General features: G+C 36.4%; 1 protein-coding gene across 2 annotated transcripts in view; it reads right to left on the bottom strand.

Annotated features, from left to right (window-relative positions):
• The window catches only part of DDR2 (discoidin domain receptor tyrosine kinase 2), a 228395-nt gene that overhangs the window by 21974 nt on the left and 181658 nt on the right, over positions 1 to 24763 (bottom strand). For both annotated transcript variants that reach the window (XM_053694077.1, XM_053694078.1), the window contains 4 exons: positions 24168 to 24298; positions 20692 to 20920; positions 14319 to 14542; positions 13617 to 13744 (listed from right to left, as the gene is read on the bottom strand). In XM_053694077.1, coding sequence (XP_053550052.1) covers positions 13617 to 13744; positions 14319 to 14542; positions 20692 to 20920; positions 24168 to 24298 — 712 coding nt within the window. The remainder of the gene's footprint in view (positions 1 to 13616; positions 13745 to 14318; positions 14543 to 20691; positions 20921 to 24167; positions 24299 to 24763) is intronic.

The raw sequence follows: 24763 nt of genomic DNA, 5'->3' as shown, positions 1-24763 counted from the left end.
TCCCTGCAACATATGTAGAGCATGTAGATATAGTAATAAAAATAGCTCTATATATTTAGATGGAATAGGTGAAGATTTTGCTATAAAAGACATAATCAGATGTTCAACTAAGGGGGTTATATACCTCATCAAATGTTCTTGCAATTTAGTTTATATCGGAGAGACCACCCGAATGTTACGTGACAGGATCCGAGAACATTTATGTAACATTGACAAAGGCAATCTCGATACCCACTTATACAAGCATTTTAGGGAAATCCATAACAATAACCTACAACATTTTAAGTTCTGGGGGATCTGTATAGTCAGAGGAAATTGGAGGGGAGGGGATTTTGAGGCTCAACTCCTTAAAAAAGAATCAGAATTAATATATAAATTAGATACCCTCTATCCTAGAGGGTTAAATTCAGAGTTAGATATATCCCCCTTTTTAGTAGTATAACCAGTTAGAATACATACCCCACAATTCATGTGTAACAGTAACTACCCCTTACTAATTAACAGATCCATTTCAAGAGAATACATCACAAGTAACAAAGGATTAATAAAAGGCCTATTTTACCAGCATTAGAAAAACATAAACAATCATAGTTGTAACAAAAATATAATTTAGTATAAAATTAGCAAGATTTACCCAGATCATAGTAATTATATATATATATATATTTCCTTACTTTAACTTATTCTCACTTATATTTTTGTTTTCGTTTTAAACAATGGAATACCACCCTTTGGAAATACCACCCTGAGGCAGTAATAATCCCAATTATATTCACATCATTATTGTTTTATATATAAAAGAATAATATTGTTAATACATCATGCCATAATCTTGTAATGGCCAAAGAAACATAACAGGAAAACATGGGAGATTAAGATTCCCAAAGGAACAAAATAATAACTAATGTGATTCCACCTTAAGAATCATTCACCTGAGAAATCCACCTTAAGAAACAATTACCTGAAAACACACCAACCAATGAGAAGGAAGTAACGGCTTTTTAAATCCAAGTTCTGGCAGCAACTGATATCTTGATAAAGCCCACACACATGGGTGAAACGCGTAGAAGTTGAAGTTGCCTGTTACCAGAACCAAACCCACTAGGTACCTAGTATTTGCCTGCGCGTATTAACGCTAAGAGCGGGTGCCTTTTTCACCTCAGTGATCGCACTTACAAAGATCCAGACTGTTTGTCAAAAGCAGGGAGCTGGGAACATTGGAAGCAAAAGATAACAGCTTGTCAGGTACTCACACACAAGGAGCGACGTACCTTTGCCGGTCACCTCCCCACGGAGGGAGTGGTGAATCCTGTACCAAGGAATAGAAGCTGCAGCACACTAAGCGGCTCACACGCAAGGAGCGTGTCTTGACTAAAGACCACAGACTCTGAGATACATTACAGCGACATTTGGACACAGTCGCTGCAACTTTCTGTGAGTTAAAGTTACATATATAACCAGCAAAGATACAAAGTATCCTAATTAAGGAACATTTTATCGTTTTTACCCAGCACGTTTATTTTAATCACAGAGATAAGTCTTGTATGTTATATACCATACAACCAAAAGGGATTTCATCAGTTGCAAATATATAAGGACCATAGAGACTGTCCATTATATTCAGGAACAAATTAATTGATTTTAAGGACATAGAAATTGATCAATTCTATTTTTTAAAAGCGCTTATTATAAATATTTTTTATATCAGGGTGGTATTCCAAGTAATAGTTAAATATATCGTATCCAATACTTATTTTTATGTGTCTGCAAATGTTCTCACGTATTGTTTTTTAAATTTATGTATTGCATAAGTAGGGATTATTCCCACTAGTAAAGATTTTTAAAATTTACCGTATTTGATTTATTCTTTGTTTTGATATAATCTTAATAATTAGGTGTGTTAAGTATACCCAGCTTTTTAGCGCCCTCTCAATCGTCACATTGTTTGTTCCATTTCTATCTTGAGGAGATAGTGGAGAGTGGCTTAGGTATCCTTTTTAGATTTTAAGCGCTGATAACTCCTGTGCTATCCTCTATGCCTGTGAAGAACCAATTTCTCCTCCTCATTTGGCTTTCAGAGTTTTGCAGGTAGCTCCTTTTCGAACCTATGCATGTTTTTGATATTCAGCTTTTGTCCTGGAAGATTTTTTGGGGGGATATTTCTTCTGCTAGAAGAGTTTCTAGTTTTTCTGCTCTTTGTTTTTGTTTTTAGCACCCTTATCTTGTTTTTTCTTCAGGATATGTCAGTTTTGAGAATGAATGGTGACCTTTTGCCTAAGGTGGTTTCATCTGTATACATCAATTATTGTTCTCTCTTTTTGTCCTAATCAAAAAGATTCTAATGTGGAAATTCTCCGTTATTTGGATGTGGTCAGAGCTTTGTTCTATTTTGCAGGCTACTAAGGATTGTTGACAGTCTTCTAGCTTTTTCATTCATTTTTCTTGTTCCAGAAAGGGTCAAATGGTAACTGCTGTTTCGAAAACCTCTTGGTTAAATCTTTTTTCATAAATCTTACATACAGGTGGTACAGTGTACTTCTAGATTGGTTAATGCCCATTCTAATAGATCAGTTGCTTCTTCATGGGCCTTTAGGAATGTGGCCTTTTTTTTATTACATTTGCAAGGCAGTTTTTTGTTTTCCTTACATTTTTTTGTGTAAATTCTACCATTTTGATGTTTTTGCTTCTTCTGAAGCAGCTTTTGGTAGGTAAGTCCTCCAGTGAGCTGTTTCTAAGCATTAAATATTATTATTTTATCTGCATGAAAAACTAAAAAAAATCAACATAAAAACAACTATTCAATGTCCCGTCCAGATTACTTGTGAGCTCCACATAATGAGGCCAATTTATTAAAGGTCTTGTGGACCGACAGTGCGGATCAGGTCCGCAAGACCTTGCTGAATGCGGAGAGTAATACACTTTCCGAATTCATCATTTCACCAGCAGCTCACAAGTGCTGCTGGTGCAACATCGCCCACTGCAGACTCGCGCCCAATCGGCCACCAGCAGGGGGTGTCAATCAAACCGATCATACTCGATCGGGTTGAATTACGATTCCTGTCCGCCTCAGAGCAGATGGACAGGGTTATGGAGCAGCGGTCTTTAGACCGCTGCTTCATAACTGGTGTTTCTGGCGAGTCTGAAGACTCGCCAGAAACACGGCCCTTCAAGCACTTTAACAGAATCATAACAACCAGCGTGCAAAATATGTGCAAAAAGGCAGTAGATAAGACCAGAGGAGATAGATACAGCACTCACCGGATTTTAGTAGATTAAAACTTCACTTTTAATGACTCAAGTTAAAATCCACATGATACCAGACGTTCAGTGTCCATACTGACACTTTTATCAAAGGATGCAAAGGGTAGAAAAAAAGCAGCAGTGTAGATCATGTAACACCTGATGGCTATTTACAGTATATCCAAGCAGTGGATCACGTGACAACGCAATGCCACAGCCCAAGATGTCTTGCGTCAGACTCTAAACATTGGATCGCAGAACCGCATGACTAATTAGCATATCTGAACCACCAATCTACGTCACAGAGATAGACACAGCACTCACCGGATTTTAGTAGATTAAAACTTCACTTTTAATGACTCAAGTTAAAATCCACATGATACCAGACGTTTCAGTGTCCATACTGACACTTTTATCAAAGGATGCAAAGGGTAGAAAAAAAGCAGCAGTGTAGATCATGTAACACCTGATGGCTATTTACAGTATATCCAAGCAGTGGATCACGTGACAACGCAATGCCACAGCCCAAGATGTCTTGCGTCAGACTCTAAACATTGGATCGCAGAACCGCATGACTAATTAGCATATCTGAACCACCAATCTACGTCACAGAGGGCAGAACTGTCTGTTATGCGCTGAAACAGATCCGCAAAGGGGCCGTAGTATCGTGTGATCATGCTCTCCACAAAATACAGATTGATCTATGCAGAAATACTGCAATATATGCAAAACATATGGCACGTCTATACAAAAAATTAGAACAATTTAAAAAACAAAACAGTTAAACATGTTTTCTGGAGTATAACTTGGTATGTTATTTTCGGCCAGCAATTAGGATATCAATCAAGTCGAAGCCAATGATTTGCAAAAAAGAGGGGAGACAGTCCTATTGGGATTCCAAGTGGATTAGTCTATCTATATCCATATGTTGATAGAAGAGGGATATGACTCTGGGGTTCATAAGAAAACCCTGTAATCAAGAAGCAAATTGAGTCCTTTAGGAGTGACCGTATCTTGGGGATAAATCCACCTAGTCTCCATCTGGAGTAACTTTTTGTGTCTATGACACTGAAACGTCTGGTATCATGTGGATTTTAACTTGAGCCATTAAAAGTGAAATTTTATTCTACTAAAATCCGGTAAGTGCTGTATCCCTCTCCTCTGGATATATATAAATATTCAGTAAAACGACTGCACTCTCTGGAGTTCCATAAAAAGTAGCTTTTATTGATTGCAATTAAAAGCAGGGAAGAAACATGGCGCTTCGATGCCCTACTGGCATCATTATCAAATTTTCACAAGTGTCAAGCTGGTGAACACCACCGTGGTGATGTTTTCTTTTGGGACATCACCACATTGGTGTTTACCAGCTTGACACTTGGGGACATTTGATAAAGATGCCAGTAGGGCATCAAAGCATCATTTTTCTTCCATGTTTTAATTGTAATCAATAAAAGCTACTTTTTACTTTTCTTTTTTTTTACTTTGGAACTATATATAAATTTAATTCCAAGATAGGTGAATGAATCTTTAGCATCCTTAAATGGGATAAACTTTAAAGAATCTTTACTTTTATTTAGCTAAAAGATTTCGGTTTTCTGCGTATTTGTCTTATAACCCATAAAACTACCAAAATCCTGTAAAATCTGTGATAATAGAGGAATATTTTTCTTAGTATCCGAAAGTAAAACTAATTAGTCATCTGCATAAAGAAATGTAGTTATTTTTTTCTTGCCTAATTTGATCCCGTCTAGTTCTTTTCTAAGCAAAATCGCTAGAGGTTCAAGTGATAAATTAAAAAGGTAAGGGGAAAGTGGGCACCCTTGTCTTGAGCCCCTTTGAAGGGGAAAAGATTCTGAGGGGATATCATTTATAATGACAGAGGCAGTAGAGTTCTTATATATTTGACAAATTGAATGCAAGAAAGGTCCTTCGATTCCAAACTTACTTAGTGTCGTAAACAGATGATCCCAAGTTATGGAATCGAAGGCCTTTTGTGCATCTATAGAGATAATAGCTGATTCAGCATAGATTATATTTTTAAGCTTTTTATTGCAACGTTGAATATGCATATTATTAAGAATTAGTTGTAGTCTACGTAAATTGTAGGTGGGGTTTCTATCTGGCATGAATCCTACTTGATCTTTATGTATAAGTGGGTTCATAAGTGATTTTAGCCTTGTAGCAACAATATGCATTAATAGTTTATAATCACTATTTAATAGTGAGATTGGCCTGTATGAGGAAATATCTTCTGGATTTTTATTCTTTTTTAAGATTAAAGTTATAGATGAAGCTGCGAAATATCGAGAGCAAGGTACCTTGTTTAAGAAATATTGGTTAAACAAATCTACTAAAGTGTCAGAAATATTATTTATTAAAATTTTATAGAGTTCAATAGGGATCTGATCAGGACCGGCTGCTTTGTTCATAGGAGCTTTTCTAATGGCGTTTTCCACCTCGCTTTTAGATATTGGCGAATTCAAATCGTCAAGTTTATCTTTATCTAACATGGGCACCCGTACCCTTTCCCAAATTTTTTTTTTAATTTCCAGATTTATTTCTGTTTCTTTATATAACTCTTTAAAATATTTAGAAATAAAATTGGTTATATCTTTATTTTTAGTGAGCCTACCTGACAGTGTTCTTAATGCGCCAATCATATTTTTTTTATTTTTAGATTTTGTCAGATTGGCACTATGGCGAAAGAAAAAAGATCTGGATTTCAAATCATCTTTTGCCACTTTTTGGCTCAAGAAGATTTCTCTTGATTTTTTAGCTTCCTGATATGCTTCCCAAAGTCTTTTTGAGGGATCACTTATATAAGAGTTATACGCATTACGGAGATGGTTAGCTACTTCCATATCTCTATTAATATGTTTACGTTTTTGCCATACTATTATTTCTATGCTGATCGCAGGTGTCGAATTAGTGCACAAAAATTCTGACCATTTTCTTTTGAATTTGTACATTTTCCACCAAATATCTTGGAAAATTAAAATTCCTTTCTTGTGGCGTCTTTAGTTGTATATTTAAAGTAATAATAGCATGGTCTGAAACAATAATATCTTGGATATCAGCATGCATATCATAAGTCATTAATTTTTCATCTGTTAAAAAGAAATCAATACGTGACATAGTTTCATGTGCGTGAGATACACAGGAAAATTTGATTAAATCAGGATTTTGTATCCGCCAGATGTCTTTTAAGTTTAATAAGTTTTTAAAAATTTTAAGGAGTTTCGTCTGTAGCTTATTATCTTTATTCAAAGATGGTTTAAGTCTATCCAGAGTAGGGAAATCTGTAAGGTTAAAATCACCTACAACAATTAAATTGCGGTTAAGAAAGGGTAGCAGTTTAGCTTGCAAAGTTTCCCAAAACTTCTTATCTTTTTTATTAGGGCCATAAAGATTGCATAATATTAAAGGAGTACCTGCTAATGTAAGTTGAATAATTAGATACCGTGCTTCCTTATCAAATTCAACATCATTAATTACATATGGGAGATTTTTGCGAAACAGTAAGGCCACTCCCTTTTTCCTGTCTATACAGGGGGTACCTATCACTTCGCCAACCCAACCAGATTTAAGCTTGGGCAGTTCTACTGCATTTAAATGAGTCTCCTGTAAACAAGCAATATCAATTAGTATTTTTTTCCTTTTCTGTGGGGAAGTGATACCCCATACATTCCAGGAGGCCAGGTTAATCATCTCTTATACTTATATTTGGATTTAACATTTCTTTTTTTTTTTTTTTTTTTTTCCTTTTTCCCCTTAACTCTTTATTTCCAAGAAAGAGGTGAGAGAGGGGGTAAGGGAAGGAACATTGGAAAGAGGGGAGAGAGAGAAGAGAAAAAAAAAGGGATAAAAAAGAAATGCATCTAGGCCTATACTTATCACCATTTTTACCTGACCATAAAATTGAAACCGTGGTCATACCATAAAGAAATCCAGTATTTTCATATTTAAAAATAGGAGTCTGAGGTATTTTATATTCATTATCATCTTTATAGCGTAATGCCATTTTTTTTTGTAAAATCTCTTACTTCCTCAGGATTATTCATAATCAATGTCTCAGAATCAGTAGTTAGTTTAAATTTAGCAGGGTATGTCACCGTGGCCTTGTAGCCATTAGCAATAAATTTAGAACAAAGAGGGGTTATTTCTTTACGTTGAAGAGAAGTTTCTAATGAAAAATCTTGGAATATAAATATATTTTTGTCCTGAATTGAAAAGGGATTTTTTTTTTGTAAATCTGCATAATTTTGAGTTTGTCCTGAATATTCAGGAACCTTGCAACTACCGGCCTGCTCTTACTAGAGTCGTCAGGAAGATGTTTTAAGGGGCCTATGCGGTGCACCCTCTCTACTAACAGAGGAAGCAAATTAGGATCCATACCTAAGGCCTTAGGTAAGGTCTTAGACATAAAGTCAATCAGGTCATGGTAGTTTGAAGTTTCAGGTATGCCAATTACTTTTATATTATTGCGCCTATTTCGATCCTCAAGTTTGTTCAATTTAGACTGAATATTTGTAATCTGGGTTGACTGCTACCTTATAATCGCTGTCATTACTATCCTCTAAGTCCGATATACGTTGCTCTGCCTCGTTCAATCTATGCGTAAACTGTTTGACCTCGGCCGTGAGATTTACTATTTCTACTTTATGGAATTCAAATTGGGGGATCATAAGATCTGAAATTTGTTTTACAATATCCTGGGTTTCCTTCCCCTGAAACTCTGGTATATTACTTTAATATTTATATCCACCAATGTTTAGACTTTGTATAAAATAATTTGGCTTGTATCTATATCTTATTTGTTGATTCCCAATTTTTTACAATAACAAGATTGTAGGCTTATTTAAAGGGCCTCATTTTTAATAGTTAAGGGGGCCTATTTATCATTGCGTCAATCTTGACGCATTTGCTGGAGTCAATAAGCTCGCCAGACATCGCTGCCGCAAATCTACATACGATGCCCTTATTTATTAAAAAGTCTGTCAAAAACACGCACGTCAAGTACGGAAATAAATAAGAGTCATCAATGTTGCGGATATTCTGTTTTTTCCAACTTTATTTATACCATTTCATTACTGTCCATGAACTAGCACATTTCTCTAAAGCTAATCTTTTATTGTTTATCTGTTAATGTCAAGGAAATAGCTAGATATATACCTGAACAAACAATAATATCTCATAGAAAGTTATTTTCTATGTATTTGTTATACAAAAAACTGATATTTGATATTTCCACATAAATTAATGTGTATTTGTATTTCTATAAATCATAATATGCCTATCTCACGTTTTTTTTGTTTTTTTTAAATTATTATTAATGCTAGAATTTGTACATATATCTTTGCACATACTTGTGTGTGTGTGTGTGTATATATATATATATATATATATATATATATATGTGTTATGTCAGAAATCTTTTGCAAACATATTTACATGTCCCTAAATTCCTTTTTTTGTTTTAAACAATGTTGTCTTTCATATTTCTGTGTTTATTTATACCACCATATGTTTATAGTGTAAATTTATTATTATTCTGAGCATGAATAATTGTGAATATAACATGTAATCAGGGTATCATATGTATTTATTTAAAAATGGATATTTTAAGAGCTGGGACAGTTTTTTCTCTGCACCTGTGTAACCCATCCCGATTGCAGTCTAGTTTTAAACACCACCCCTACACAGGTGTTATAATATGGGCTGGCATATAAGATTACATTTCTAAATGAAAATGAAATTCAAGAGGAAGGGGGAGAAAAACACTGAAAATAGCATGACAGTAAAGAGGTGATTTTAATTTTTGCTATATCTGAATCATGACAGTTTAATGTTAAGTAAACTTTCACTAGTTTGTGGGTTGTTTAGAAGTATTGCATAAAATTTGGTGTGAAAAGTGTTGCGTCAAATATGGGGCGAAGTGGAGAGTGGGACTTGTATTACATGCCTTAAACATGGTGAAAATAGATTTATCAAAAAAAAAAAAAAAAGAAGTTAGCTATATTATGTTATGCATTTATTTCATTTGTATCTCTATGGGGTCAATTTATCAAGCTCCGTATGGTGCTTGATGTCCCTTGTTTCCTTGTCTAAAGACCGCTGCTCCATAACTTGTCCGCCTGCCCTGAGGCAGCGGACTGAAATCAACCCGATTGAATACGATCGGGTTGATTGACACCCCCTGCTAGCGCCCGATTGGCCGCAAATCTGCAGGGGGCGGCATTGCACCAGCAATGCTGGTGCAATGATAAATGGTGATAGCGAATGCAGCGGACATGATACGCTACATCGTATTATGTCCACTTGCACATTGATAAATATGCCCCTATATCTACTAGTGGACTAAATTTGGAGCAATACTTTGCACCAAATTTGGAACAATAATATTGTTCCCTTGCTTTGTAATGAGAGACAAAGATGTAACATAATCCATAAGTAGTAATGTATTTTATTTTTATCCCTATATCTACTAGTGCACCAAATTTGGAGTAATACTTTGCACCAAATTTGGAGCAATAATATTGTTTGATTTAGAAAGTGTATACAATTTTAATAAAGTTTCTAATTTACTTTTATTATCTAATATGCTTCGTCTTGCAGCATTGAACATAACCTTTCTGTGTTTTCAAACTCCCATTGATTTCTATAGCATTCACGGCCTCAAGTGTGGCGGTTTGAATTATAGGTACGCTGCGTCGGAATTGACACGAGCGTACCATGTTTGATAAATCGGGAACAGGGTCAAATAGAGTTGAATGGGAATTCGAAAACATCTGGAATGATGCAAGCATCGATCTGCATCGGATTGAGATTGCGGGAGCGTATATTACATCACAATTTCAACATTTGACGATCTTGACACTTTGTTAACTACAGCGGATCAATCTTGCGTTGAATTTGACACAGGATTACAGCGTATTATCAGTTGAAGCTCTGATAAAACTACCCCAAGGTGTCTTCTTATTTATCCAATTGAGGTTCTTTTCAGGATAAAAGAAAACACATAGAAGATCCATAGGTTTAAAGAGTCTCAGGGATTATCAGTTTAAAGGGCAAACATATAAATATATGTCAGCGTTCTGGTTATTCATTTAAACATTGTTATGAATGTACACATTTAAAAGTTTGAGGAAATCATTAATTGATGGGATCTATTATAATGCCACTCTGCATTGATGATGTGTATAATTAGGGTGACCATATTGTCGCTTTATAAAGGGTCACATGAAAAATACATATGTCAGGGCTGTTTAAAGAGATGTTTTGTATAAGAACCCTGACATATGTATTTTTCATATGTGTCCCTTTTTAAAGCGGCAATATGGTCACCCTATGTATAATGTAATCAAGAAAGTCTAGGAAGTGCAGAGTTCAGGCTTTGAATTTCTTAAAGTGAGCACTTAACTGATGACTTTCCAAATGAATACCTTTTAAACTAGCAGATAATGTTTATTATACAGTATAAGAATAAAGCTCCTGTTTATTTTTACTTCTTTGATATTTTGATTAAACTTGGATATTATAAAATAAATTCTACTTTAATTTTGGTGAGTCTACCAGATGTTATGGGACCTATTGTGAAAATTTTTGTCTGATATTTTCAGGGGGGGAAAAAAGATTACTTTATCGCCACTCAGTTTAATATGAAAATGAATTAAACAGAAAAGAAACTCTGGACACCTCCTAGAAGAAGAAGATATTTGAAGGGGTAGCAGCAACCTCCATGGACCCTTTCCTCAAATAGAATGCTTTTATAACATTCAAAGATGGTGAGTAACAATAAATCGATTAAGAAGGGTGAAAATATCAGATTCCAAGATATGTTTTAAGGTATATTGTAGGTTGGGATCATCCTTCCATTTTCCATGTGAAAATCTATTTATTTAGCAATTTTGGAAGGTGTTTATACTTACAGTTGTGCTCATAAGTTTACATACCCTGGCAAAATGTATGATTTCTTGGCCATTTTTCAGAGAATCTGAATGATAACACAAATGACAAAAACTTTTCTTTCACTCATGGTTAGTGTTTGTCTGAAGCCATTTATTATCAATCAACTGTGTTTACTCTTTTTAAATCATAATGACAACAGAAACTACCCAAATGACCCTGATCAAAAGTTTTACATACCCTGGTGATTTTGGCCTGATAACATGCACACAAGTTGACACAAAGGGGTTTGAATGGCTATTAAAGGGTAACCATCCTCACCTGTGATCTGTTTTCTTGTAATTAGTGTGTGTATAAAAGGTCAATGAGTTTCTGGACTCCTGACAGACCCTTGCATCTTTCATCCAATGCTGCACTGACGATTCTGGAATCTGAATCATGGGGGAAGCAAAAGAATTGTCAAAGGATCTGCGGGAAAAGTTAGTTGAACTGTATAAAACAGGAAAGGGATATAAAAAGATATCCAAGGAATTGAGAATGCAAATCAGCAGTGTTCAAACTCTAATAAAGAAGTGGAAAAAGAGGAGTTTTGTTGAAACCAAACCACGGTCAGGTAGACCAACTAAAATTTGAGCCACAACTACCAGGAAAATTGTTCAGGATGCAAAGACAAACCCACAAATAACTTCAGGTGAAATACAGGACATGTGGTGTGTCTGTTTCAAGATGCACAATAAGGAGGCACTTGAAGAAAGAGGGGCTGCATGGTTGAGTCGCCAGAAGAAAGCTATTACTACGCAAATGCCACAAAGTATCCCACTTACAATACGCCAAACAGCACAGAGGCAAGCCTCAAAACTTCTGGCACCAAGTCATTTGGAGTGATGAGACCAAAATTGAGCTTTTTGGCCACAACCATAAATGCTACATTTGGAGAGGAGTCATGTCAACAAGGCCTATGATGAAAGGTACACCATTCCTACTGTGAAACACGGAGGTGGATCGCTGATGTTTTGGGGATGTGTGAGCTACAAAGGCACAGAAAATTTGGTCAGAATTGATGGCAAGATGAATGCAGTATGTTATCAAACAGAACGCCTCATTTTCCACTCATTGATTAGAGTTTGAACACTGCTGATTTGTATTCTCAATTCCTTGGATATCTTTTTATATCCCTTTCCTGTTTTATACAGTTCAACTACTTTTTTTCTCACAGATTCTTTGACAATTCTTTTTCTTTCCCCATGACTCAGAATCCAGTGCAGCACTGGATGAAAGATGCAAGGGTCTATCAGGAGTCCAGAAACTCATTGACATTTTATACACACACACTAATTACAAGCAAACAGATCACAGGTGAGGATGGTTATCTTTAATAGCCATTCAAACCCCTTTGTGTCAACTTGTGTGCATGTTATCAGGCCAAAATCACCAGGGTATGTAAACTTTTGATCAGGGTCATTTGGGTAGTTTCTGTTGTCATTATGATTTAAAAAAAGTAACACCATTGATTGTTAATAAATTACTTCGGCCAAACACTAAACATGAGTGAAAGAAAAGTTTTTGTGTTATCATTCATTTTCTCTGAGAAATGGCCAAGAAATCATAAATTCTGCCAGGGTATGTAAACTTATGAGCACAACTGTACAAGCAATTTTCTCCATATACACATTATCTTGGAATCTGTGGTGTTGATGGCTTCCCTGAACAAAATATTTATTGTTCTCAACAAATCTCTTATCTTGTCCACCAAATTTTCTTGACAGGTTGACACTACATGGCTAATAATTGGAAGCCTATGCTTGTTAATATTTAGCAGATCTATATTTATAAGCAAACCAGTAGTAGGGCCATGATAATAGATCCCTATTGATATTATCAACACATAATTTGTGTTTTATTACATAGAGATAATGGGGCCAATTTTAATTGTCCGCCGCACATCGATAAATGCCAACAGCATATTGCACAAGCATTTCTAGTTAATTGCTTGTGCAATGCTGCCCTTTGCTCATTCGCGGCCAATCGGCTACTAGCAGTGAGTGTCAATCAACCCGATTATATCCGATCGGGTGGATTGCTGTCCGCCGCCTCAGAGGTGGCGGACGAGTTAAGAAGCAGCCATCTTAAGACCGCTGCTTCTTAATTCCTGACAACTGCAATCGGGGGTTGATATATTAAGAACTAATATTAGTTAAAAGGAACTAAAGGCTTTTTGACCATAATGAAATGTTTTTGTAAATAATTTTTTCTTATGGTAACCCAAATATACTGTACCCCCCAAATATTGTGTTATTCTTAATTTAATTTTTGAATGGAAATATAGATTCCGAATATTGTGTATATTTATGAAGAATGAAATCTTATATGTTCAAATGTATCTCAACCTGCACAAAGTGTATGGTGTATATAATCATTTAAGGTAAAGTAATGTTTTGGATTCATAATTTTTACTTGGATATACCAACCTGGCATTTTTATTGGCATCTGCCCGTAGCATTTTCACAGCCACTAAGGTTGGCTGACCTCCAGTGGTCTCCAAAATCACATCTTTGTCCAAGAAATCTTCCATTTTTTCTGCCTCACAAAGATGTACCTAGCGAGAGATCAAAAGTCACACAAGATATACACTGATATCTATTTATATCCCTGAGTCTATGATCCTAAAATCTTCATGGAAATTAATGCCTTTATTACTTCATTGGTGACCAGTAAACCATCAGAAACAGGATAATTTGGAAAGCCTAAGTTTTCTGTTGCAGTTATAGCTCCACAAGGTCAAATGTGGTTTATTTACAGAATGGCCATAAACTATTCAACCCTTCCATTTAATTGATGAAAATGCGCATACTTGCTGAATTGTAGCTGTTGTCAGCCAGTTGTAAGTGTACTATGTGCATGCATACACAATAAGAACCGTCTATCACCCTGTAGAGTTGAGGCAAATGTAATGTAAGTTTACACATTTCGTATCTTTCTTTATCTGCTTGAGATATTTTAAAATTCACTGATCTTCTTACATCCATGCTACACCGCTAAGCACTCATTTTTGTTCCTAAACATATTTTTTTGAAGAGAAAGAGACTGTATCACAGTTTTTGATTACTAAAATAAATTTGCCTACAACAAAGATTTTAGTCAAAAACATAGGTTACAAAAAATATACAGACCTCTCCAAACTGTCCTTCTCCAAGTTTTTCTTTGAAGTTGAGGTACTTCATGGGAAATTCTTCTACTGCTACCTCTTTACCAGACAGAAGATCCATGGTGATGGCAGGGACAGAGTATGTGTTACCACCCGTCACACCCTGTAAATTCACTATATCTGCCTCAGCATAATGTGGAACTCCATCAGCACCAGTAGGCAAAGCTGATTTTCCAGCAGAACTTCCACCTTAAGTAAAGAAAAGGTTATAAAGTAAAATTAAAGTCTCCAGATGGCAACCCATTTTAAATTACAATATAAGGATTTTACCATTTTTTGGCCATTCAACTTAGACAACTACAAATATGTAGACAAGTAAATCAAAAGTTTAGGTTCCTTTTTTAAATGTATGTCCAGAACGTTAAATAACATACAATAACCCTTTAAACCCGTATGATAATATTCATTGAGAAAGAAAATTACACTGAAAATTACAGATTATATGAAATTTCTTTTTGAGAAGCAGAAAATGAAACAAGGCCACTGTACAATGTAATGGTAGATTATGGACAAAAATAAGTTTGTTATTGCTTGCCTAGTAGGATAGATTTTAAACAAATGAGTTAGTCAGTGGGCCAGGTGATTTGATTTTCTCTTATAGAAATAACTTACAAATCTGGTCTGTCTCTACCTCTTAAGGATAAATATTAGACAAAATTTTTTCCTTCATCTTAGACATCGGTCCCAAAGAAGATCAATAAGAAACAAATAGCAGAGTTTTGTAGAGTATTATGGATTAGCAGGAACATACACAAATAGGATTCATACTTTTTGAAGAAGGTATGGGGCTAGAATAAGCACATGGTATCTGCCTAAATATACAGGCCTCTATGTATGAAGCCGTCTACTTTCCTGCATTCGCCGGCGCAATACGCTCGCCTACCATCGCTGCCGTGGACCTGAATACATTCGCCAAAGTTATCAAGAAAGCTGTCAAGAAGCCGCGCACCAAGTATGGGGCGATGAGCAGCGGACTGTTATTAACTGACAGTCATCGATCTCGCTGCTCATCGGCTTCTTCGCAGCTTTCTTGCTAGCCTGTCACTAAGCACCCACACTAAACTATACTGTTTTACCCCCTAAACCGCTGCTCCCGGAGCCCCCCAAACCTAAATAAAGTTATTACCCCCTAAACCGCCGCTCCTGGACCCCGCCACAACTATAATAAATATATTAACCCCTAAACCGCCACTCCCGGACCCCGCCGCCACCTACATTATACATATTAACCCCTAATCTGCTGCCCCATATACCGCCGTCACCTATATTAAAGTTATTAACCCCTATCCTGTGGAACCCGGACCCCGCCGCAACTAAATAAATTGTTTAACCCCTAAACCGCCGCACCCGGAGCCCACCCCCACCTACATTACATTTATTAACCCCTATCCTGCCCCCCACTACATCGCCGCCACCTACATTAAACTCATTAACCCCTAAACCGCCGCTCCCCGACCCCGCCGCAACTAAATTAAATGTTTAACCCCTAAACCGCCGCTCCCGGACCCCGCCGCCACCTATATTAAACTTATTAACCCCTATCCTGCCCCCCTATACCGCCGCCACCTATATTAAACTTATTAACCCCTAAACCTAAGTCTAACACTAACACCCCCTAACTTTAATATTATTTTAATAAATCTAAATAAAACTTACTATTATTAACTAAATTATTCCTATTTAAAAATAAATACTTATCTATAAAATAAACCCTAAGATAGCTACAATATAACTAATAGTTACATTGTAGCTATTTTAGGATTTATATTTATTTTACAGGCAACTTTGTATTTATTTTAACTAGGTACAATAGCTATTAAATAGTTAATAACTATTTAATAGCTACCTAGTTAAAATAATTACAAAATTACCTGTAAAATAAATCCTAACCTAAGTTACAATTAAACCTAACACTACACTATCATTAAATTAATTAAATTAATTGATAACAATTACCTAAAATAAAATTCAATTAAATAAACTAAACTATAGTACAAAAACAAACAAACACTAAATTACAGAAAATAAAAAAAGAATTACAAGATCTAATTACACCTAATCTAAGCCCCCTAATAAAATAATAAAGCCCCCCAAAATAAAAAAATGCCCTACCCTATTCAAAATTACAAAGTAATCAGCTCTTCTACCAGCCCTTAAAAGGGCTTTTTTGCGGGGCATTGCCCCAAACTAATCAGCTCTTTTACCTGTAAAAAAAAATACAACCCCCCCAACATTAAAACCCACCACCCACATACCCCTACTCTAACCCACCCAAACCCCCTTAAAAAAACCTAAGACTACCCCCTGAAGATCACCCTACCTTGTGTTGTCGCCAGCCAGCCACCGATGGGACAGAAGAGGACATCCGGAACGGCAGAAGACTTGATCCGATCGGGGCAGAAGAGGTCCTCCAAGCAGCAGATGTCTTCATCCAAGCGGCATCTTCTATCTTCATCCAACCGCGGCTCCATCTTGCAGAACTCCAACGTGAAACATCCTGCTGGCCCGACGACTACCAGACGAATGAAGGTTCCTTTAAGGGACGTCATCCAAGATGGCGTCCCTCGAATTCCGATTGGCTGATAGGATTCTATCAGACAATCGGAATTAAGGTAGGAAAAATCTGATTGGCTGATTCAATCAGCCAATCGGATTGAAGTTCAATCCGATTGGCCTTGCATTCTATTGGCTGTTCCGATCAGCGAAACTGATTTTTCCTACCTTAATTCCGATTGGCTGATAGAATCCTATCAGCCAATCGGAATTCGAGGGACGCCATCTACGATGTTCTCCATTTCAAGCTGCAGCAGGTTACCAACCTCGTGTCTTTCCTCTTTCTGCTCTATCCACAGGGGTTCCTGCTGCAGACCGACCGACACGTTGCTAACCTCACTACTCATTGGTAACGTATTCGCTCTCAGTTACGTTCAGCTGTCTCCAGATACAAGAGGTTTGCTGATCATCATAGAGCTTCTGTTCGTGCCTTTTCGGTAGGTGACTGTGTTTGGGTCTCTACTCGACATATTCGTCTACGTCAACCCCGTCACAAATTAGGGCCTAGGTTTATCGTCCCCTACATGGTCCTTAAAAGACTGTCTCCTGTGCCTACAAAGTGGCCTTGCCCAGAACCCTACGCATACACCCTGTCTTCCACATCTCGTTACTCAAGCCTTTCTTCAAGAACAGATGTACTCAGCTCTGACCACCTCCTCCCCGCTCCTGATTCATGGTGAACCTGAGTAAAAGGGTGCTAAGATCCTAGACTCCAGATACAGGCACAGGCAACTACAGTACCTCGTACACTGGAAGGGCTACTGCGTGGCAGATCATTTCTGGGTTCCTGCCAGTGATGTGCATGCTCCATTTTTGGTCTCCAGATTTCATGCAGCACATCCCACCAAGCCTATGTAGGGTCCCGGAGGTACACTTTGAGAAGGGGGCTCTGTCACTCTGCTCCTCTGCTCTGCTGTTGCCGTTGCCATGGACACAGGCACTCCCTCCTGTTGCTAGGGATACGGCAGTGTAACTGCAGCACAGTGACAACATCATCACCGGCCACCCTGTCTTCCCTATGTAAAGGCCTCAGTCTCTCTCACCTGTGCCCAAGTATAGGTGTTAATTCTTATGCTCCTGGATGCTGTATATCTGTATGCTGAATTGCTGTATTGATTCACTGTTCCTGAACTCTGCCTGTTTTTACTACTCTGCTTGCCTTAACCTCTGAATTGCTGCACTGCTTAACTGTTGATGAACTCTGCCTGTTTGACTACGCCGCTTGCCTTAAACTCTGCATTGCTGGATTGCATAACTGTTGATGAACTCTGCCTGTTTGACTACGCTGCGTGCCTTAACCTCTGAATTGCTGGATTGCTTTTACCTTTAATGAACTCTGCCTGCTTTGACTACTCTGCTTGCCTTAACCCCTGAATTGTTGGACTGCTTTACTGTTGATGAACTCTGCCTGTCTGACCATTCTTTTGGTTTACCCCTGAACTGGTATACTGCTGGATATCCTTTTGATGCTGACTCCTGCCTGTTCCCGGTCCTTCTATTGCTTTACCCCTGAACTTCCATACTGCTGGATTACCTTCCTGCCGCTGAGTACTGCCCTGCCTTCTGTGAGTACTGCTTACCTCATTTTACAAACCCTCTCTCTGCTCTGGGATATTTCCTATCATTCCACTTGACTACTGGCCAAGTTTGGTCTGATAGTGGAATATCCCACAAGCATTACAGATATGCAGTATATTAATGGTATGGTATGGTTATCTTCTATTAAAACATGTATTGTATACAACTGAAAACCTAAAGGAGCTGAGTCAAATGTTCTGTCACAGAGACAGTGGTGTTTTTTTGAACATCTCCAATAGGTTACATTTTTTTTTGTCTACAATGTATGCGTAACCTTGATGTAACATTTTTCTTACTCCCTTACTTGTCTTTATGAACATATTTTTCATTTTTAACTATTATTATTATTATTTATTTTACTTAGATATGATTATTTAATTTATTTATTTTTGTATTCTCCTAATTATTGGATGCAACATTAATATAAAAAAAACCTTTTTACTCAGTACTGGTATTTATACAATAGTAACATAGTAACATAATAGATGAGGTTGAAAAAGGACTGAAGTCCATCGAGTTCAACCTATATAAATCTAAAATATATACAAAAAGCTTCCAGTTAAGCTTATATAATCCCACTGAAAGGTGACCCATTTAATACTAGCAATCATATCCATGAATTTTGTTTATAGACAGAAATGTATCCAAATAATTTTTAAGTGTATCTAGAGTATTGGCATTCACTACCTCCTTTGGTAATGAGTTCCACAATTTTATTGCTCTTACAGTGAAAAAACGTTTCCGTTGCAGGAGATTAAATCTCCTTTCCTCCAACCTTAAATTGTGACCTCTGGTCACAAACAATTTTCTTGGAATAAATAGAGCTTCTGCCATCTCTGTATATGGGCCTTGAATATATTTATATAAAGTAATCATGTCACCTCTTAAAAGCATTTTTTCTAAAGAAAACAGACCCAGTTTGGGTAGCCTCTCCTCATAGGTTAAATTCTCCAATACCCTTATTAGCTTTGTGGCCCATCTCTGAACTTTTTCTAGTTCTGCAATACCTTTTTTTGCGATTGGTCCCCAGAACTGCACTCCATACTCAAGGTGAGGTCTTACCAGGGCTTTATATAGTGACAGAATTATGCTTTCCTCCCTTGAGTCAATGCCTCTTTTAAAACATGCTAGTATCTTATTAAAGCTGCTGCCCTGTATCGTGCACCCATCTTTAGCTTTTTATCTATTACTACCCCCAAATCCCTTTCCTCCTGTGTTTGGCTAAGTCTTGTCCCATTTAAATAATACGTTGCCTGCTTATTTTTACTTCCAAAATGTAGAACCTTGCATTTTCCCGTATTAAATCTCAATATATATTTAAATTTCCAGCTTTTTCTAAGGATGATGTAATTGTGTTCGTTTGCGCAATTTACTTGATTGTGTGATTGTGCTGTTCGACATCCAGGACCATCTGATAGTGAGTAGCGGGAATGTCTGTCATTGCTCCACTCGGAATATAATCTTCTGGACCTATGTCTGGCGGACAAATGTGCTTCAGCATTCTGTCAGTCAGCATTCTATCCGAGAAACATTTTTAACACCATATACATGCACAAAGATAGAAAATCATTATTATTACCATTTATTTGACATACAAAGCTATGGTACTGGCAGGATAAATCAAACAGATGTCATCACCCAGTGTAGCACTGATCAGTTGGATTAGAGGATATTAATATGTGGATATAGCCAAAGTGCCTACCAACATGTATATGTGGGTATAGCCAAGACAATGATAAAGCCTATCAAAGAGGAAGAACAATATTTATATATATATATATATATATAAAATTAATAAATTGGAAAAGCGCACTCCCACTCGCGCAAAAAACAAGTACCAGGGTCCAAAAAAATTCTCAATAAATACAGTCCAGCAATTGCACTCTCTGGATTGAAATCACAGCAAACTTTATTGTGAACGTTTTCGGAGCATTCACTCCTTCCTCAGACCTCTGAGGAAGGAGTGAATGCTCCGAAAACGTTCACAATAAAGTTTGCTGTGATTTAAATCCAGAAAGTGCAATTGCTGGACTGTATTTATATATATTTATATATATATATATATATATATATATATATATATATATATATATATTATTTTTTTTGTTTTTGTTTATTATTCCTCAAGGCTTACCTTGAATTCAATAAGTTTAACAATATAAATATTGCAGCACATTTGAATGCTATCTTAGAGGTCTATTACTTACCAGCTTCTTCTTCTCCTACTGCTTGAGTTGTGAATTCAGGAAGTTTTCTTATGAGTCGTGTAGGCTCCTGGTAATCTGGACCTAGGGGAAATATTCTTTCATATGTGGAATTAGATTCTTGCTCGCTAGCTGAGACAGAATCATGCCGTCGGTTGGTGTTGTACATGCTCGAGTCGCTGGGAAGGGAGAGGCTTACCGTCAGCTCCTCATCTAACATCCTCCGTGATGCCTGAGTAAAGAAGAGAGGCAATGAGAATACTCAAAAAATCAGTTGGGATATAAACTTGGGATATTTTGCAGTGCATTTTCCATTTTTAGTAGATTTCCATTCATACAACTCTTACACTGATTACAATAAGTTGTTTAGAACCCTGAATAATCTTTTTTTTTATGGCAATTTCAATTTGTACTGCTATGTAACATGGTTGCTTTCCAAACTGGATCTGTAGCAGGATTGGGCTAACACTTTCAGAGTGACCTTGATGTTTTGAGTGCTACTGAGGGAGGTGCTTTCCGCTTGCTCTTAAAGGACCACTAAATACAATAAAATTACATAATTAATACGTATATAATAAAAAAACAATGCAATAACACGCACTCTGGATTTCAAATAAGCAGTGGATTCTTTTTCTGAGAAATTTATTTTTTCCCTTTTTGCCGGCCCCCTCTATCCTGTGACAGCCATCAGCCAATCAGAGGCTAGTAAATGAATACCCTGTGAACTTGTGCACATGCTCAGTCAGAGCTGGTGCCTCAGAAAGTTTGTATATAAAAAGAATGTGCAAAATTTGTTAATATAAGTAAATTGGAAAGTCTCATAAAACTGCATGCTCTATCTGAATCATGAAAGTTTCATTTTGACTTTAGTGTCCCATTAAATATATTAAGAAAGTGCTAGACATATAAACTATATATGTGTACTGCTTGGTATGCTTAAGTATTATGGTCAGAATGTGTTTTAGGGTCCACTGGCCATTGGGTTTGTTGTTTTCTGTTGTAAAACAATTGCTGATTGCTTCATGAAAATTAATTTCTGTTGTGTGTTAATTATGTAATTGATTGATTGTCTACTTAGTTTTTCAACCCAATAATTCATCTTTTTACTAATTTTATACTTATCTCAATTTATTTTTCTATTTATAAGTGAGTGTGTGGTTTTGGTAAATTATCCTACCTCTCTCGCATGATCATATAAAGTTATGGTACTGATGAGATAAGTTAAAGATGGCTAGATTGAGCGTTATTTAATGTTCCTACTCGAGCGAGAAGTAAGCTTTTTAAGCCCGTTAAGTTGCGCTTGTATTATGAGTTGAAATTAAACTGTTTTTGCTCTTGCGCTAACCCAACGAGAGCAAAAAGCGGAACTTAGAATATTGCGTGCGTGTTCATGTATTTCCCCATAGAAGTCAATGGAGCAAAAAAGTGGAAAAAAAACTAACACCCAATTCGCGTGCAAACCCGATTGCATATTCTCATGTGCGCTAACCTGATATGAAAATATGAATATTTAACATTCCAATGTTCTTTGCATAGCAGAATATGTTCTATTTATTTATAAATACATATATCTACATATAGCTGATTGCATTTTGGTACCATATATTTTAAATACTTGAAATTCCTATGTTCTTTACATAAAAAATTTTTTATTTTATTTTTAAATAAATTATTTCTATATATATCTCTATATTCAATATCTATCTACCTTTCTATCTATCTATCTATCTATCTATCTATCTATCTATCTATCTATCTATCTATCTATCTATAAAAGAACATTGGAATTTAAAGTATTCCTAATTAATTTTGGGTTTAGTGCAGTTGGCCTAACGTGTTGTGGGGTAAGCGCACAATTGATAATGTTTTATGGGGAGAGGTTAGTGTGGTCGCTGAATCTGTAGTCCTGAAGTTAACACACTTCAGGACTACTTTCTCTCGAGCACTATCTTTTTACTTTCAACTTGTAATCCGAGCTCTCACCGGGCCGCAATATATTTATACTTTGAGCGCAGCAAGCACGCAAGCCAAAAAGTTATTAAGCATGCCACTTGTAATCTGGTTCTACTTCATTAGGGTAATTTTAAACAAAGTCATTTATTTTATTATGTGCTTAACCGTTGCAAAGAGGTTAAATACATAGTCACGGCATGCATACATGCGTATGCTTATCACTGCTTTCACTATATTCTTCTTTTAACCGTTTTGTAAGAGTTAAACACACATTAAAAAGGGAATTTTTTTAATAATAAAAATTCTAATGAAACAGAGCATTTTATTTTTATTACACTAGAATATTCCTATAACTAGAACTATATTCTTACAAAATATTACCAATTGGTTTGCTGTGAATAACCTTATTAATAGTTTTATGATTCAGATAAAGCATGCAATTCCAAAAAAAACCTCTACAATATACTTCTATTATCAAAACGGGCACAATCTTTTTATATACACACTTTCTTAGGCTCTAGCTCCTACTGAGCATGTGCAAGAGTGCACAGTTTTTACATATATGCATTTTGTGATTGGCTGATGGCTGTCACATGATACAGGGGGAGGAAAATTTTTATTAACTTTGAAATTTGCCAGAAAATATTCTACTGCTCATTTCAAATTCCAAGTAAGTGCTACATTGGGGGAGATTTAATAAACAGCGGATTCTGCTTTAGTTTCTGGCGATCTGGAAAGTGAAGTTAAGAAGCAGCGGTTGCAAGACCACTGCTCCTTAACTTGTTCCGACACCTTTTAGGTGGCGGTGCGCAATCATCCCGATCAGATACGATCTGGATGATTGACACCCCCTGCTAGCGGCCAATTGGCCGCAAATGTGCAGGGGGCAGCATTGCACAAGCATTTCGCAATGCTATAGCGAATCATGTCTGCCTGGCTTTTAATAAATTGACCCCATCGTCTTTTTATTGTACATTTGTAAGTTATACAATTTTACTGTATTTAGTGATCCTTTAGAGCGACAGTTCGCTGTAAAATTGTTTTTCCCTGAATGTTATACCAGCTGCAGCATATAAAATGTATGAGAAATTGCTCATTTATGCCTCTTTTTGCAAAATAAATAGCTGGGTTTACACTTTGAAATCCAGCCCATCAAAAAAAGGCTTGGCTTGCTGACAGATCAGATCTTGTTATCTTATCACTCAAATTCTTCCCTTGCTTATTTCTGTCTCTGTACAATACTTAGAAAGAACAATTGAAAATTAATGTTTTAGAGCGTTATCTCTTCCAACTCCCACTGTGAGTGTCATTTCTTCTGCTGACTGTGTTTACATAGTTTCTCAATAGCCTATAGCTAGGTAAAATAGATAATTGGAAACAAATTAAAGGAGAGAATGTTTTTGGATAAATTGTCCCTTTAAATAAGGCCCACTGGTAAAAACAATTTAATTATGACACAACGGCTTAACATGAAGATTACAATTACGAATAGAGTTTATTTGGGGGAACCTAGATTATGTTCTTACCTTCTCAAGCATCTTCTGCCAAAATTGTCTCCAAAGTATTATAACAATGATTGCCACAAGAATGAAAATGATGGCAACTAAACAGCCAATCAGTATACGTGTATTACTGTCATCTACCTTAAGAGTGGGATCTGTAATTAGAATAAAAAAGACACAATGTAAGTAGGTCTGAAGACTTCAGTTGCCTCTGAACAAAATTATATCATTTATTTTGAGTTACAGCAAAAAGAAGAAAATGTTAAGACCACATTTATGAACGTGTTGGCGGACAACTAGAGGCGCATGACATGTCAATCATCTTTAATCTCTGCCACAGTGGATAGGAAGCAGTGACTGCTGATTCTTAACTTGTAGTTACTTCTTCATAAGTGAAGACCATATACTTTCAGTAGTCCCTTGAGATTTCTACCTGATTTCTACCCCCAAAGTTAGAGGTCTGCCTGAAACTTAAAGGGCCATGACACCCAAATGTTGAAACACTTGAAAGTTATGCAGCATAGCTGTAAAAAGCTTACTAGAAAATATCACCTGAGCATCTCTATGTAAAAAAGAAAAATATTTTACCTCAAAATGTCCTAAGTATTCACACCCCATTG

This window comes from Bombina bombina, chromosome 10 (genome assembly GCF_027579735.1).
Source record: "Bombina bombina isolate aBomBom1 chromosome 10, aBomBom1.pri, whole genome shotgun sequence".
In the NCBI taxonomy this organism is placed as follows: Eukaryota; Metazoa; Chordata; class Amphibia; order Anura; family Bombinatoridae; genus Bombina; species Bombina bombina.
This window is presented reverse-complemented; position numbering and strand designations above follow the sequence as displayed.